At 40.9% G+C, this 15947-nt stretch overlaps 1 protein-coding gene across 4 annotated transcripts; it reads left to right on the top strand.

Moving 5' to 3' along the window:
* The first annotated feature begins 631 nt into the window (after nucleotides 1–631).
* On the top strand, nucleotides 632–13244 carry LOC135092014 (protein IMPACT-B-like). Of its 4 annotated transcripts, none has more exons than XM_063990127.1 (9): nucleotides 632–820; nucleotides 3415–3480; nucleotides 3911–4019; nucleotides 4943–5059; nucleotides 5380–5495; nucleotides 5644–5749; nucleotides 6227–6366; nucleotides 7238–7397; nucleotides 9083–10572. In XM_063990127.1, the coding sequence occupies exons 5-9, from the start codon at nucleotides 5386–5388 to the stop codon at nucleotides 9254–9256; spliced, it is 690 nt and encodes a 229-aa protein (XP_063846197.1). In that variant the 5' UTR covers nucleotides 632–820; nucleotides 3415–3480; nucleotides 3911–4019; nucleotides 4943–5059; nucleotides 5380–5385; the 3' UTR covers nucleotides 9257–10572. The 4 variants fall into 4 exon arrangements, with proteins under 4 accessions (XP_063846197.1, XP_063846195.1, XP_063846198.1 ...); XM_063990125.1 differs by having other exon boundaries at nucleotides 3911–4023; XM_063990126.1 differs by lacking the exon at nucleotides 9083–10572 and adding an exon at nucleotides 11709–13244 and having other exon boundaries at nucleotides 635–820; nucleotides 3911–4023.
* The last annotated feature ends 2703 nt before the right edge of the window (nucleotides 13245–15947 follow it).

Genomic DNA, 15947 nt, shown 5'->3' with positions numbered 1-15947 from the left:
ATCAGTGCTTCCCAGACTTCTCCAGCACGTGTTCCCTTTGAGTAGCACCAAACCCACCACAACCCACACATTGGTAAGCCTTTTAAGCACATACTAGTTTACATTGGCGCAGATATATTAAAAAGATTAATCACAAAAGACTAATTAAAAACATATATTCAGTACATGCAGGTGGGCTCTCCTTGACACACAGATAAAGGCTGGTAATTCTCTGTTGATCATTAGCTACAGTATGGGAGCCTCTGTTATACTTCGATATCTCTGTGAAGTATTGTTTTTTTAACGTAAAATGGTAAATACTTAATAATGATAAGCTGAGATATAACACAGTATTAAGCCAAGCCTTCAATTCACACAAGCTTTTCAATGATTTCACATTACGCCACACAAGGGACGAGACATTGCAGTACAAGCCCCGCCAGGACCAGTTTGAATTTAGCGCTTCAATCAGTAATGTCTAGATACTTTCACAATTACAGTTATAATGGCCTGAGATTTATTTTTACACGCTTATAATTCTTTATATTTAATTTTCTATTAGTTTAGTATAATATAAAAGAAGTTGGTGCTTGTTATTGAAAGCTAAAAGTGTCTTGTGGATAGGTTTGAGTGCGTACTGTGCGGAGCAGGCTGGGAGGGACGACACAGCACCAGACGCCACACAACAAGGCACTCTGTTTAAAGGGTGCCATAAACTGCTGCTTTATTTAATGTATTTTCGCAGAACAAGACAGTGACAGGGGCCGTGGCTGCCTGCGTGTGCTGGTTCAAGCTTGGTGCCTACCGGGAAGTGCCTACAGGGCCACCAAAGCTAATATTGGTAAGAAAACCGCCCACCACTTGTCTAGCCAGGTAATTTGCAGTCTGATGTAATAGCGGTAACTGTGATAGTGTTGTTACTTGTCACCCACAACAACACAGGGCTGTCAGGTGTGGTTAACCTTACTGTTTATTGTAAAGCCTCGTATTTCATGTTTTTGCACCTCGTTAGGATTATATTGATGTGACTCAGCATTCCACGGTGCCACAAGCGCTCCAAGCCCCCACCACAAAACTCTTACTAATTAACCATGACAGGAATTATAAAAACGTAAAAAAAATCCACTTAACTAATGTTATCAGCTGAGGTGGAGGCAGCCTTCCCCATTTTTCCGCCAATATCTGCTTCATTTCTCACTTATTGTAAGCCTAACACGTCACTAAGTGGAGCCACATGACTAGGCTTTCATATCCGCTAGCTAGATATATCCGCCATTGCCTCATTTAGTTATGATGGAAGAATAACAGGCAAAATAGCGGCCGTCCTCTCCACTGCTAAGGGCCGCCATGATGCCTGGCTACCTCTGCCAACCCGTTTCAACCTGTGGGTTCCAATATTTTTTTAGTATTTTTCTTAACTTCTTTATTTTGCTGATATAGCATGTTTTTATGGTTTATAAAAATAATTATTTGCTTTAGAAGTGTTTTCGTTGCTTGCGTTGATTTGTGTTCAATTTTGTGTTGCTTTACGAAAATGTGGGGTGTTTTTTTGGCAGTATTTTGACAAACTTGTTTTTTTATTTCACGCTCTAATTACGTCTTTTGTGTTTCTAAAAATTGCTTATAATTTTTAAAGTGTTTTTTCGTTCCTGTAGAGAGAAATAAGTGGACTTTAAAAATGGTTTATGGTCCTGTTAAAAGTTGTGATTACAGCACTTTTTGTGTTATTGTCTCCCTATTTCAGCTTGTAACTAACTTTTCATTGCTTGAAAAAACAGTTTGTATGTTTTAAAGTGTTTTATCTTGTTGTTGAGTCAAAATAGGTGGACTTTTCAGTGGTTTTTAATCGTATTTAGGTTCCAACACTTGTTTTTTACACAATTTCGGTTTTATTTGTTTTTTCTTGTTCCAGGTAACTTTTGATTGTGTAAGATGATAGTTCAGATTTTTTAAAATTTTTTACGTTCCTAAAAAATCAAATGTTGTGGACTTTTCAATGATTTAAATGGTGCCGAATATTTCAACACTTTTTCCATATTTCATTTGGATATTTTTTAAATACTACTTAGGCTGGAGCTGTTTTAATATTGTGGATATTAGTTTAAGTATTTGTCAAGTCAGAATATATAAGGCATTCCAGCCTAGCTCCATTTTTTCGAGGGGTCAGTTTCAAAATGAAATCCGTTACGGTACGTAAAATTGCTGTGACGTCACGGCCGCCATCATAGACCCGGGACCTTGATCGGCTCCGCTGTCTCCTCGGTAATATTTATCGTATTTTGCAGTGTTTTCCTGGTGTTTCCACGTGTTTCTAAACTCAGACGTGTAGATAAGAGTAGAATGAGTAAGAAAATAAGAGAAATAGAGGAGAAAGAGGAAGGGAGAAGGAATAGAGGAGGTGGTAAAACAGAAAAATGCTAAGAAAACAATATTTAGGTTAATTTTCTCTGCTGCCCTGTCTGTCTTTTTAGTATTTGTCTTCCGTGACAGTGCTTTCAGTGTATTTGGTGTGTTTAGGGGGTGTTGGAGTGTGTCTGGAGGTGTTTAGGTAGTGTTGGAGTTTGTGTTGATGGGATTTGGTGATGTTTGAGTCAATATTTAGCGTTCCTGGTGTGTTTTGGGGTGTCTTAGGCTTGTTTAGGAGTGCTTTAAGTGTGTTTTGGACTGTTTTCAATGTTTTGGGATGTTTCAAGTGTATTTTGAGGTTGTTATGGATGAGTTTGGGTGTGTTTTGTGTGGATACGGGTGAGTTTTGGGTGCGTTTGTGGGTATTTTAGGTCAGTCTGGGTGTGTTTTGGAGTGTTTTATGTGTGTTTTGGGCCGTTTTCATTGTTTTGGGATGTTTTAAGTGTGTTTTGGGATGTTGTGGATGAGTTTGAGTGTGTTTTGGGTAGGTACGGTGTGTTTTGGATGCGTTTTAACTCAATTTGGGTGAGTTCTGGAGTATTTTAAGTGTGTTTGGGGATATTTTGGTGCACTTTCGATGTGTTTAGGATGTTTTTTGTGCGCTTAGGAATGTTCTGGGTATGTTTAAGGTGTTTTAATGTGTTTTAGTGTGATTGGACTTGCTTTTGAGGTGTTTTGTTTATGTTATAGGCATGTTGCAGATAAGCATTGGGTCTTTGAGGGTAGAAGTGGTGTGCTTGAGGTAAAATAAAAGATTCTGGGGTGTTTTGGGGAGGGGCTGTGATAAAAGAAGCGTGTCAGGGATGTTATAGCGTGTGTTGTGATATATGAAGCTACTAGATGCAAGTGTGGGGGATGTCTGGGTCTGGATGGGGTGTTGTGGTCTTAGAGTGCTAGCAGGAGGAGGTACTGGAGGTTGTAGGGATGAGTAGAAGGTAAATAGAGAGGTACACTGTAGGTTAAGTTAGGTTAGGCGTTGATTGGCGTTGATTCAGTAATACAATCTTTTTTTTTTTTTTTTCTTTTCAGATACGAATGTAGAGGGACAAAAGAGAAAAGCAGGAAGACCACCACCACCAGCACAGTGGAAGAAAGGTTAGAGACAAGCGGGGAAAGTTGAAAAATGAATAATTAAACGCTTGCTGTCTTTTATTATCTTGAGTATAAAATGGTTATATGACATGCTTTCAGTGTATTTGGTGTGTTTAGGGGGTGTTGGAGTGTGTTTGGAGGTGTTTAGGGGGTGTGCACACACACACACACACACCTCTCTCTCTCTCTCTCTCTCTCTCTCTCTCTCTCTCTCTCTCTCTCTCTCTCTCTCTCTCTCTCTCTCTCTCTCTCTCTCTCTCTCTCTCTCTCTCTCTCTCTCTATATATATATATATATATATATATATATATATATATATATATATATATAACCTAAATTCTGTATATGGAAAGTGGCAGTTTTGCATAATATCTGGAATAATTACATATGTACGATGATTTTACCAGAAGTACAATAATTTCAACCTGTGTAGTACGATAGTATGGTCAAAACAATCTGGCAACGCTGGCGGACAGGCGGAGTGACAGACATTCACGTTCAAGATTTCAGCCGTGCAGCATGGCAGACGAGAACCTGGCAAGGCAGGTGGGTGATGTGAGGAGCTGCCACTTGTGATTGGCAAGCCAGGTGTTAATTAGTCTGTGTGCAAGTGGAGCAATAAGGGAAATACGGAAGGGTTGAGATGAAAGTTTTCCTGTCATACGTTTTTTCCACTTATTTTGTGTGTTGATTATTGATGCGTTGATTAGTGGGCAGGTGTGACAGGTGGGCGGCAGTGAGACGTGGGGGAGTGCAGTGCAGGCTGTCTTACATTGGCAGGCTGACTGCTTGGACTGAAAATTGTTTAAATCAACTTTAAATCTGAGTAAATCAAGATTTAAATAAAAATTAAATATCCATTATTTTAAAGGATGTGTTCTATCAGGAGTAAAATATCTCCTGATTTGAAGCACGAGTTATATTCGTGTATATATGAAAAATGTGATCCAGTCGTGTAGGAAAAAAAAAAAAAAAAAAAAACTGGTCTGCTGCAAGTCCTGTACTGCTCCTGCAGGAACTCCTGTATTGGTCCTGCCACAGGTCCTGTATTGGTCCTGCCACAGGTCTTGTACTGGTCCTGCCACAGGTCCTATATTGGTCCTGCAACAAGTCCTGTACTGGTCCTGCAACAAGTCCTGTACTGGTCCTGCAACAAGTCCTGTACTGGTCCTGCAACAAGTCCTGTACTGGTCCTGCAACAAGTCCTGTACTGGTCCTGCAACATGTCCTGTACTGGTCCTGCAACAAGTCCTGTACTGGTCCTGCAACAAGTCCTGTACTGGTCCTGCAACAAGTCCTGTACTGGTCCTGCAACATGTCCTGTACTGGTCCTGCAGCAGATTGGGCACCAGTGAGTCACTGCCTACCCTAACAACAAAAATATTTAGGAGCACAATTGTATGCTTGTGTCTTTGTTATTGTATTTAATCCAGCACTGATGTGTTCCCCTGTGTCTGGCCCGCAGAACGATGAGATAGAAGCGCTGGCGTCCATCTACGGCACAGACTTCCACACGGAGAGCGCCGAGCACCGCACCTACAGTGTGGAGATCAACGAGGCACAGCTGTCCTCCCTCCTGCAGGTATCTCATGCGTTCTATCGCTTGTACATCAGTCGGTGCATTTATTTGTTTTATGTGGGTGTTTATTATCTGTTTATCTCCACTTGTTGAAGTGCTGCGCATCAAACTGTCTTAAGTCTTGTGGTCTTTTGTGAATAACTCACTTTCTGACATCCACCAGAAAACTTTGAGCTTTTTTCAACAATCTGTAGCCTCTTTCCCTCCATGCAGGACACCACTGCACTCATAAAGGAACACCAAGCCAAACAAACAAATATTTTGGACGTTTATGCACCACTAATAATTGTACAGGTATAGATATGCTTTCCTTCATGCCGCAGGTGACCATGCCCACTGACTACCCTGCTGAGGCCCCTCCCACTTACAGCCTCAGTGCCCCATGGCTCAAGGGTCTTCGTCGGCAGGAACTGTGTGGTCACCTGGAGAATATTTACCTGTAAGGACACAGCAACTCTTCCTAATTACTGTTTATGAGAGATCAAATACATGAACAAACATTTAGCTGTGACTGTACCTTGCCATCACCTTACTATTGAAAGGAGCTGAGGTGACAAGGTAGCATAATGTTCCTCTTTTGCTCACAGGGAGAACACAGGGGAGAGCATCGTGTACCTGTGGGTGGAGAGAATACGGCAGTTCATGGTGGAGTTTGGGGAGGAGGAGGAAGTGCAGGAGTCACAGGCACAGGAGGTGAGAGCATCTGTTTGTATGTGTGTGTGTCTTTGGTTTGTGTTTTGATATTGGTGGTAAGAGAAGGTTTGGTAAGGTTAAGGTGATGGGGTGAGGTGGTGATCAAATGGAGGTAGTTAGTGTGTGTGTGAGTGCTGGAGTGTATGTCTTGTAGTGTGAGGGAAGAGTGCTAGTGTGTGTGTGTGTGTGTGTGTGTGTCATATTTGAAGGTGATTTAAAGCCAGTACAAGGAAGAGAAGTGACTGAGTGAGTGTTCATCATACATTTAAAAGTGATTGAAAGGCAGCATACAAAAGATGAAGAAAATAAAACTGTTTCTAGGCCTACCACACCTTCCACAAACATCTAAGACACAGCTGAACCCATCCTCAGAAGACACCAAACCACCAAGCACACTCCATACACACACCACAATACACAAAAAAAAAACAAGAGACACATTTTTTGCCATTCCCTCAACCTGAACCTTCGCCCCAGGTCATCGCCATTCAGGACACCCCCAAGGAACTCGCACAAGAGATGGACTGCCCTGAAATTTTCTCAGGTGAAATCATATCAGACCGCAAGAGTGTCTTCCAGCCCCACCTTGCAGCCGTCCATTCCCAGGCACAGGTTGGGTAAGCTTGAGCAGAGTGGAGTGAGTGGAGAGGGTACAGTGTGAGTTGGAGATGGTATAGTGTAGGTGGAGAGGGTACAGTGTGGGTGGAGAGGGTATAGTGTGAGTAGAGAGAGGGTATAGTGTTGGAGATGGTACAGTGTGGGTAGAGGGAGGGTATGGTGTGGGTGGAGAGGGTACAGTGTGGGTGGAGATGGTATAGTGTAGGTGGAGAGGGTACAGTGTGGGTGGAGAGGGTATAGTGTGAGTAGAGAGAGGGTATAGTGTTGGAGATGGTACAGTGTGGGTGGAGAGGGTATGGCGTGGGTGGAGAGGGTACAGTGTGGGTGGAGATGGTATAGTGTGGGCAGAGAGGATACAGTGTGGGAAGAGAGAGTATAGTGTGAGCTAATGTAAACTGTATTGGTGTAATTTTGGTCATAACTTAAATACCCGTAAATGAGCAGGTCTTCTAACTTAGGTACCTTTAAGTAATCAGCCAGCTCTCATTACTTATGCACCTACTACTGTCCTAACTTACCTTTGTACCTTAAAGTAACCTGCTGCCTTAACTTATGTACTTTCAAATGACCAGCTAACTTAGGCATCTTTTGTAATTTCTCCTAACTTATGCACTAACTGAACCCTCTCACTGTGACATGAACTATTCACAGTACTAGAAGCAACAAAATCTTAATAATGATCGAGAAGAAAGAAAAAAAAGGGAATAAAAGTAATATATTAACAATTTTCAGCCATTATAATGCTTAGAGATGACTGAAACAAGAAAAAAACACGTTAATGGTTAGTAATTACAAAGCACCATACCAAATCACAGAGTTAACCAGCCTTCCTGACTTGCATCTTGAAGTAACCAGCTCCTCTCTCACCAGACAAGTGTTAAAGAAGCTGTATGAGAACAAGAAGGTTGCCAACGCTACCCACAATATGTACGCCTACCGCTTCCTTCCTGACGGGTCCACACACATCACCCAGGACTGTGAGGATGATGGGGAGGACCACGCTGGTGGCCGCATGCTGCATCTCCTACAGGTTGGTGTGCTGGGCGACTGGCTGGATGTTTTTATAGTTGTTTGTTTGTGATATGTGATGCTGTGAAGGATTTGTGTTAGTGTTGATGGCCTGAATTGCTAAAACTGATGACTGGATGGATGGATGGCTGAGAGGGCTTTGTTTCTTGCTCATCTTTTTTTTTTTTTTTTCTTTTCTTTTTTGATTGGTTGATTGGGTGATTGGATGACTGGATGAGTGGCTGGCTTACAGGGACTTAATTTCTCTTTCTCTTGCTCTTTTTCTTTCTTTTTACTTATGTCTTTTCTTTTTTTATTCCTTTGTTTTTTCCTTTTATTTAGTTTTTAATTGATTCTGTAGCAAAAGGCAACAATGAGTATAGTGAAATGGATCATGAAAAATTATGAGAGGTCTCTTGAAACCTCCGTCTTGAAGGAATTCAGTTTGTAGGTGGGAAGAAGTACAGAAGCAGGCAGGGAGTTCCAGAGTTGACCAGTTTCATACGTTTGCTTAATTGTCACTTTTTGTCATGTTGCTTGTGCATGTATGGTGCTGTCTGGACACACTAATATGGAATGACTGATTGTTTTGTGTGTGTTTGGCTTAGATGGACTGTATTATCTGTTTTATACATTTATTTATTTATTTTTTTATGTTAGATTTGCATGCATGGAGTTGCCTTGACTCACAGAATGGCAGTTATTTTTTTTTCCATGCTGAAGCCAAGAGGGCATTTCCTGGCTTGTATATTGGCACAAGATGCATGTATGATTTGGTAGTGAATGCTTTTGAAATATTTTTAGCACCTTAACTTTTTGCTGTGATCTGTAATCTGCATTTTCATTCTTTCAGTAGATGGCATTGGTCAGATTTAGTCAATTACCATATTTTCTATGACATAAGATGTGTTATTTGTCTATAAAATGTTTGTATAATTCAACTAGGATAGAGTTTTGGAAGATACCACACAGGTTTTTCATTATAACTTATCATCACTTTCATATATTTATCTATTTATTTTTTTATATTTTACATCCATTCAATTCCTCATAAATAGTTACGTCACCATGGTTATCAGTCCACATTCCTTTCCATTAAGTCTTCAGAATGTCACATCCAGGTGCCACTGAAGCCTTGGCAATGTGGTGTTGCGTAGGTGCTCATTTCTTGCCTCAATAGACGTGCTTTCCTGCTTGCTGTGTATAAAAAATGGCTTGCTTAATATATACTGCTTTCTGGTTTATGGCTTTGGCTTTCCTTATGTGGATCTTGCTTTGGTGCTGAATGTGATAAGAGATAAGGTTGGGGGTGACTGGATTTCTGGCTTGGCTTATCTTGCTGCCTGTCTTTGCTTTGGCGGATATGATAAGAGGGTGAAGATAATTTTATGCTTGGTGTTGTTGTGCTGTGCTACATTTTTGAGTCAGTGGTTGAGTCTTTTATAGTCTTCATAATCTTGCATGGTGGTGATTAAGCTCATACACCTTCCCTTCGCTGCTAAATATACGTATATGCGTAAGAACACAAGAAAATAGAGGAAGCTGCTAGAAGTCATCACACACACACACACACACACACACACACACACACACACACACACACACACACACACACACACACACACACACACACACACACACACACACACACACACACCTTGCTCTTTCCTGCTGCTGGCACACTCACTCCCCAATCAACTTGTACAGATTCTCGATGTGTCAAACGTGATGGTGGTCGTGTCTCGTTGGTTTGGGGGCATCCTTCTTGGCCCGGACCGCTTCAAGCACATCAACAACGCCACGCGGCAAATCCTCGACTCGTGCGGCTACATTGTCCCGCGGCAGGACAGCACCAGCAAGAAGAAGAAAAAGGGGAAATAGCATTATGTGAAACAGGGTCTTTTGTTTTGCTTTTCCCTTCCTTTCACTGGTGTCAGGAGATGTGGAGGTTCGGAAAGATGCAATTTATTGTGCATTTATACTTCATCATATGGTGTTTTCATTTATTTGTTCTTTGTAAGAGGGGATCCTGGGCTAGGGCAACAAAAACAGGGTCCTTGTCTCGTGCTTCCTTTCGTTTTGTTGACATCAAGAAGTGTGGAGGTTTGGGAAGATGTGATTTATTGTGCTCTTATACTTTGTCACATTGTTCTTTATGTGTTCTTTATGAGGGAACCTGAGCCTAGGGGAACAAAAAGGCTGGAAAATAAAGGCCGACTGATGGTGTGAGTCTCCCAAAAGAGCGCCAGTTATAATGTGATGTGGAATGTTTGATTCTGTGCTATTGATATTGTGCTGGGCTGGTAATCCTGTCCTGTGTGTGGGAATGTGTGCGTGTTTGTGTATGTGTCTGTGTGTGTGTCTGTGTATGTGTGTGTGATTGCTAAGGAGGGCTGGCTAGTCTGCTACACTGAGGGATAAACTGAGTGAGGTAATAGAGGAAGAAGTTTGGAGTGGATAGAAGAGAACTGTGTGTGTGTGTGTGTGTGCAGTAGAGAGTTAAGAGTAGATAATAGAGGAGGTGTGTGTGTGTGTGTGTGTGTGTAACATTGATGCTCTCTTTTTTTCATTCGATAGGTCACATCACTTCTATTCAGGACGATGCTGTATTTTATAAGGAAACACTGTATTTCTACCTCACACTTATGCAAACAAAGATGCACATATAGAATGATGAGGAATGTTTATAAAAGATATATAACTTTTATATTTTCCTGTAGCTTTTAATCCCTTTTTTTTTTTATTCTTTTTTAACTTAGTTTTATTCTTTAGAAATGGATACGCTGTTGTGCTTTTAATTTTTGCATGTCCTTTCATTACCTAGTCACAACCTATTGCTATTTGATTAGTCACTAGGCAAATTTTTACCTATCATCACCTAAAACATTTCTAGACACTTGCTCTTCTTCTGGGGTCGACCACTCTTAAATGTTGTCGCTGATAACCTCTGTCTTATACTACAGTCTTTCAAATAGTTCCATAGTTTTATAGTACAGAAAATGCAAGATTAACCTCCAGTTCTCTCTTCTTCTGTGTCCTTACAAACAATTTTTACCGAGCTCTGGATATTAGCACAGGACGGTCAGGGCGTACTGATGCATGGTGGGTGTGGGAGTGTGTACATTGTGCTGAGAGGTGTGACTCCTGGCTTGAAGTGCACTGTAATATATGAATATCTATGTATTACTTTATCCTTGCTTTGTGGTTTTGGATTCCTTTGTCTAAATCTCTTATGCTTTGTTTATTTATTTATTTATTTTTTTATGTAAGATGGAAACTGGTTAAGGGCAACAAAATTTACATAAACAAAGGCCCACTAAGGTGTCATTCCCCAAAGAACAAGAGCCAATTAAGAGAAAAGATATCATACCTGTCTTGTCTTAGCTTGTAAATATCTAAATCTCTTAAGTTGCTGTACTTGTGAATATCTTTGTCTTGTATTAGGAGTGGTGTGAAGGTGTAAGTGATTAGAGATCACTGGAGATACCACACCTGTCATGTCTTAGTGTGTCTATGAATATGATAAGACATGAGCCAGGTGTTATATTTTGCTTCAGTTGTGGTTTAGCAAGAAAGGAAGGACTCAACAAGATCCTGATTAGCTTATGGTATTGGTTTAAGTTCACACACCATTCACAGCAGTAAACACACTAACATACAGAACAAACTCAACAAGACAGCAGAACAAGAGACGAGGATGTAGAGAAATTCTCTTTGCTAATCACAACAAGACAGGAGGAGGGAAGGATATAGGGATACACTTTCCCTGGCCTAACAACACAGCAGAACAGGAGATAAGGATGTTGATACACTTTGCCAGACTCAACAAGACAGCAAGACAGGAGATAAGGATTCACAGAGATACACTTTTCCAAACAGAATGATAGAGTGCATCACCAGGAAGTACATGTAAACAGTACATGCAAGGAAAACATGATCATTTGCTTTAAGTTGGACACAAGGACTTCCCTGAATCCCTAGAAAATAGAAAATAAGTAATTATAAACACACACACACACACATATTACCCATCACTCCTATTAACACCAGAACACACACTAGTTCACATGGATAGTCACTCAGAGCCTATCAGATCACACACATATGTACATACACTGTCTATTCCACTCTCACCACCAGAACACCATAGTCTCACAGTATTTTAATGAGCAATCACTCAGACCCTATCAAATCAACCACAGATTATTGATGTGGTAATACACACACATGTACACAGACGCTGCCTATCCCTCCCACCAACACCCCAGCAACACACGCACTCACAGTATTTCTAAGGGTCAGTCACTCAAACACTGTCCAATCAACCACACAGATTCTTGATGTGGTTAACGTGATGGTGGTTGTGACGCGGTGGTACGGGGGCATCCACCTTGGCCCAGACCGCTTCAAGCATATCAACAACGCTGCCCGGCAAATCCTGGACTCTTGTGGCTATATCGTTCCCCGGCAGGACGACAACAAGAAGAAAAAAAAGGGGAAATAACAAGGTCTTCATCTGGTGTTCCTCTTTCCTCCTTGTGCTGGTGACAGCTTGAGTGCAGGGACGGCTCTTGTGATTCGCTGGTTTGTCAGGGTGCAATGTATGACACTTTTTGTACTTTGTTACTTAGCTGGTTATATTGTGATGAAGAATGTATGATTGTTTATTATTTATGTATGTTCACAGTGGCCGGTGCGGGAGAAGTGAATGCGGATGAAGCAAGTTTGGCCGTAAATCAGGAAGTTTGTGAAATAGTGAAAGTTTGCCGGAGTGTTAGTCATGCACGGAGGGCCACAGCTTTTTTGCTTTGTCCTGCTTCATTTGTATAATTTAGACTGCAAAGGTTGCACTGGAGTTTTGCAGCAGAATGATGTGATATTTTGTACTGATTGACGTTGTGAGGAAGACCTCTGAGTAATGAAAAGATCTGGCAGTAAGGGTGTTTGTTCCTTCTGTACTAGACTCTTAAGAGTATCTGAAGCAAATCATTCCTCTCACTGTAGGAATAAAACTGCAATGATGTGATATTTTCCATTGAGTGGGTAAGCTTGAAGAGATCTTGCAGTAAGGGTGTTCCATCTATCCCAGGCTGAGAACACCCTTAAGAGTAGCTGAGGCAAGTCGTTCCTCTCACTGTAGGAATAAAAAATGCAGAGGAGACGGTTCCTTGTTTCCTCATTCCGTCCCTTTAAGTCAAGTTGTACAGCATGCATGGAATGTAGGGTCATATTCTGAGACACTTCTGCACTGCACCTCCACTACATTCAGAAAGCTGTAATTGAAACTACACAGGTTCTTAAGAGATTTCATAGTTCTAGTGACAAGTTAACAAGATTTCTACATTATCAACAGGAGAAACACTCTTGAGAACCCAGCTAATCATCTCTGTTGTGGTGAGAGAGCAAAGCATTTCTGAATACAGGCCACAGTAGTTCTCTTCCCACTAGCTATGGATAGAGTAGCCTGGCTGTGTCTTCTTAACATGTCTGTCCATACACTAGTCTCAATAAAAGTGTTTCCAGTAATTCTAGTCTGTGGTTTGTGATTTCTCAGTGCACAGGGACCAGTTTAGTGAGCAGTGTAGTGTATCAGTGGGGCCTTAAAGAGTCAGTGCATCCCTTGCCTTGTTATCGGAGCCTGCAGGTGTTCAGTGTTCACATGCCACTGGTTAGGGTAGATGTAGACAGTTCCTTTCTATTGAGAGTTCTAATGTGTATTGTATAAGTTGTTATTGCTGCTTTTATTGGCTGTGTGGATTTTTGGTGAGTGAAGTGAAAGGTTTGAATGATAAAAGGTTGTTTTAGTTTATTGTCATTAGTTTTATTGTTTGTATGGCTTTTTGATGAATAAAGTGGAAGGTTTAAGTGACGGAAGACTTTATGGTATATCGGTATTCCTCCTATTGTTAATTCAGATTAGGGTGAATGGATTGAGTTATAAGAGATGGAAGATTTTGTGTTGTTTATTGTTACTACTTTTATGATCAATACAGATTTTTGGTGAATAAAGTGGAAGGTTCAACTGACAAAAGGCTGTATGGGTTGTTATTCCTATTGTTAATTCAGATTTTGGGTGAATGAAATGAAAGGTGTAAGAGATGAAAGATTTTTTATTGTTCATCGTCACTCCTTTTATTGTTGTGTGGATTTTGGAGCAAATGAAACGAGGTTCAACTGATTCATATTCCTTCCTTTTATCATCAGTACAGATTTGGGTGAATAAAATTAAATGTTTAAATGATAAAATTCAATCTTTCTTACCTGAATCATATTCCCTCCCTCCCCCCAAAAATAAAAAAAATGCTATTCATTATCTCAGTCCCCATTTTTATAAACATTTTTTGGTATGTAGACAGATGAGCTGTAATGGAAACACTTATTAATCTTTGAAAATCGCTGAATAGAGCCACAATTTATATTACAGGGGAGGTTTTAAGTGTCTCCACCAAGCTTCAGCTGCAAGGATCTCTTCTGCTGTGCTTCTCAAGGTAAAGTGAAGATGAAAGTGTTGGTTTCTTGTGCTTCCTTCTCTCTGATGCAGGTGAATCTTAACTTGATTTACTATGTTCCTATGAAATGAGCAGTTTCTTACTTTTCTTCTCTTTACTGCATCAAGTGAAGTGAATTTATTTTATCCTGCCCCACCCAAAAAAAAAAAGTCTTTACTACAGGTGAATCTTAATTTGATTTGTTGTGTTCCTATGAAATTATCAGTTTAATTCTTCTCTCTGCTGGATCAAGAGAGGTAGATTCACTGTGTTCCCAAGAAAAAAAAAAGTGTCTTGTGTTTCCTTCTCTCTTAAGTGCAGGTGAATCTTAAGTAAATTTGCAATGGAAGCGGCACCAACAACCTCATTACTCAGTCCATTCCATTCATCCACCACTGCATTAAAGAGCCAATTTCTTTCTGTCTCCTTTATAAATCGAACTTTATTGAACCTGATACCCATATTTCTTGTATTTTGATTATTGACCCTGAGGATTTCGTGTATATTATCCCTGTTGTATTTTATTGGTTGTGTGTGTGTGTGTGTGTGTGTGTGTGTGTGTGTGTGTGTTAATCTGTATTCTTAAAGGACTGAGTCAAGCTCGTCTGTGTGTGTGTGTGTGTGTGTGTGTGTTTCCAGGAATGCCCTCGTTTGGAGACTGAAGTATCTATTGGTTCGTGATTAAAGAGAGTTAGTTATTAGTGGCATTATGGCGCGTGGCGTGGCGTGGAGTGGGTGTGTGTGTGTGTGTGTGTGTGTGTGCAGTCATTTCTTATCAGCCGCTTCATCACGTTCTTGTTGGCAATATTTTCTCTGTTCTTTTGTCTTGGCATGAACGGCCGAGCATCTTGTCTTATTAAAACACACACACATACACACACACGTTGAGTTACTATCTGAATGTAAAAATGTCTTTATTGTTACGTGAAAGGAAGGGAGGAAGGGATGAATGTATAAGGAGGGAAGGAGGGGGGAGAGAAAAACTGAAGGAAAGGGAGAGAGGAGGCAAAACGGAGGGAGACAGAAGGAAGAAAGAGGAAAAGAAGGGGGAAGGAGAGAAGGAAGGGGAGGAGGCAGAAAAGAGAGGGAAAGAGATGGAAGAGAGAAAGACAGAAGGAAGAGGGGAAGACAGAAGGAAGAAGGGAATGAAACAGGAGGAGGAGGGAGAGAGGAGAGGGACGGGAGAGCCAGAAAGAAAACGGAGGAAAAGAAAGAGAAATGAGAGAGAGAGAAAAAAAAGAAAAGAAAAGGTGTAAAGGGAACAACAAATCAGCAACTCTATTGAGAGAGAGAGAGAGAGAGAGAGAGAGAGAGAGAGAGAGAGGGAGAGAGAGAGAGAGAGAGAGGCCTGTCATCTTGATAAATAACAATGAAAACTGTAAAATAAGAAAAAAAACGAAAGAAAAAATGAATTTCCTTTTTACTTTCTTTTATTATTATTATTATTATTATTATTATTATTATTATTATTATTATTATTATCTGTTTACTTATTTTACACGTGAGGAATGTTAACTGGCTTGCCTTGTCTGGTTTGAGTGGTTCAGGTGACGTGGCTTGGCTTGTTCATGGCTTAGTGGCTTAACTTACACAGCTTACCTCGAGACTCAAAAGAAACTAATGTGTAGAGGAGAGGAAAACTGACTATTTTTTCCTCTCTCTCTGTTTCTGTCTCTCTTCTTATTTTTCCCCGCCCCTTTTGTCTATCCTGTACCTTTCACTTGCATTGTAACAGTCAACTTTGATGTTTTGGCGCACTCGAGGGCCGCGGCAGCACCACAAAGCTGTTTCCTCGCTGCGCCACAACATATTAAAGAGCCTCTCTTCTATTGTCCCCACACTCCGTAATTTCAAAGACGCTAAGCAGTGATACTCCTTTGATAACCGCCAGCCACACACACCTCCACCACCACCACCACCACCGCCGCCCCCACTGCCAGTTCACACTCGCTCTCTCTCATAGTTGGATGCTTGGGTGGTTGTCTAAATGGGTGACTGGAGGACTAAGTGACTTTCTGGATGGTTGGCTACGTAAAATTGGTTTGTATGGGATGGATGGAAGGTTAAATAGGTGTCCGAGTGAG

The sequence above is a fragment of the Scylla paramamosain genome, chromosome 39, assembly GCF_035594125.1.
Source record: "Scylla paramamosain isolate STU-SP2022 chromosome 39, ASM3559412v1, whole genome shotgun sequence".
Classification (NCBI taxonomy): domain Eukaryota; kingdom Metazoa; phylum Arthropoda; class Malacostraca; order Decapoda; family Portunidae; genus Scylla; species Scylla paramamosain.
The sequence above is the reverse complement of the archived record's forward strand: the minus strand, read 5'-3'. Positions and strand labels throughout refer to the sequence as shown.

Coding starts and splice junctions, on each gene's coding strand:
- LOC135092014 (XM_063990125.1), top strand. CDS start 3,997: ATGGCAGACGAGAACCTGGCAAGGCAG. Junction 4,024..4,942: donor ACGAGAACCTGGCAAGGCAG/GTGGGTGATGTG, acceptor TCTGGCCCGCAG/AACGATGAGATAGAAGCGCT. Junction 7,398..9,082: donor GCATGCTGCATCTCCTACAG/GTTGGTGTGCTG, acceptor CAACTTGTACAG/ATTCTCGATGTGTCAAACGT.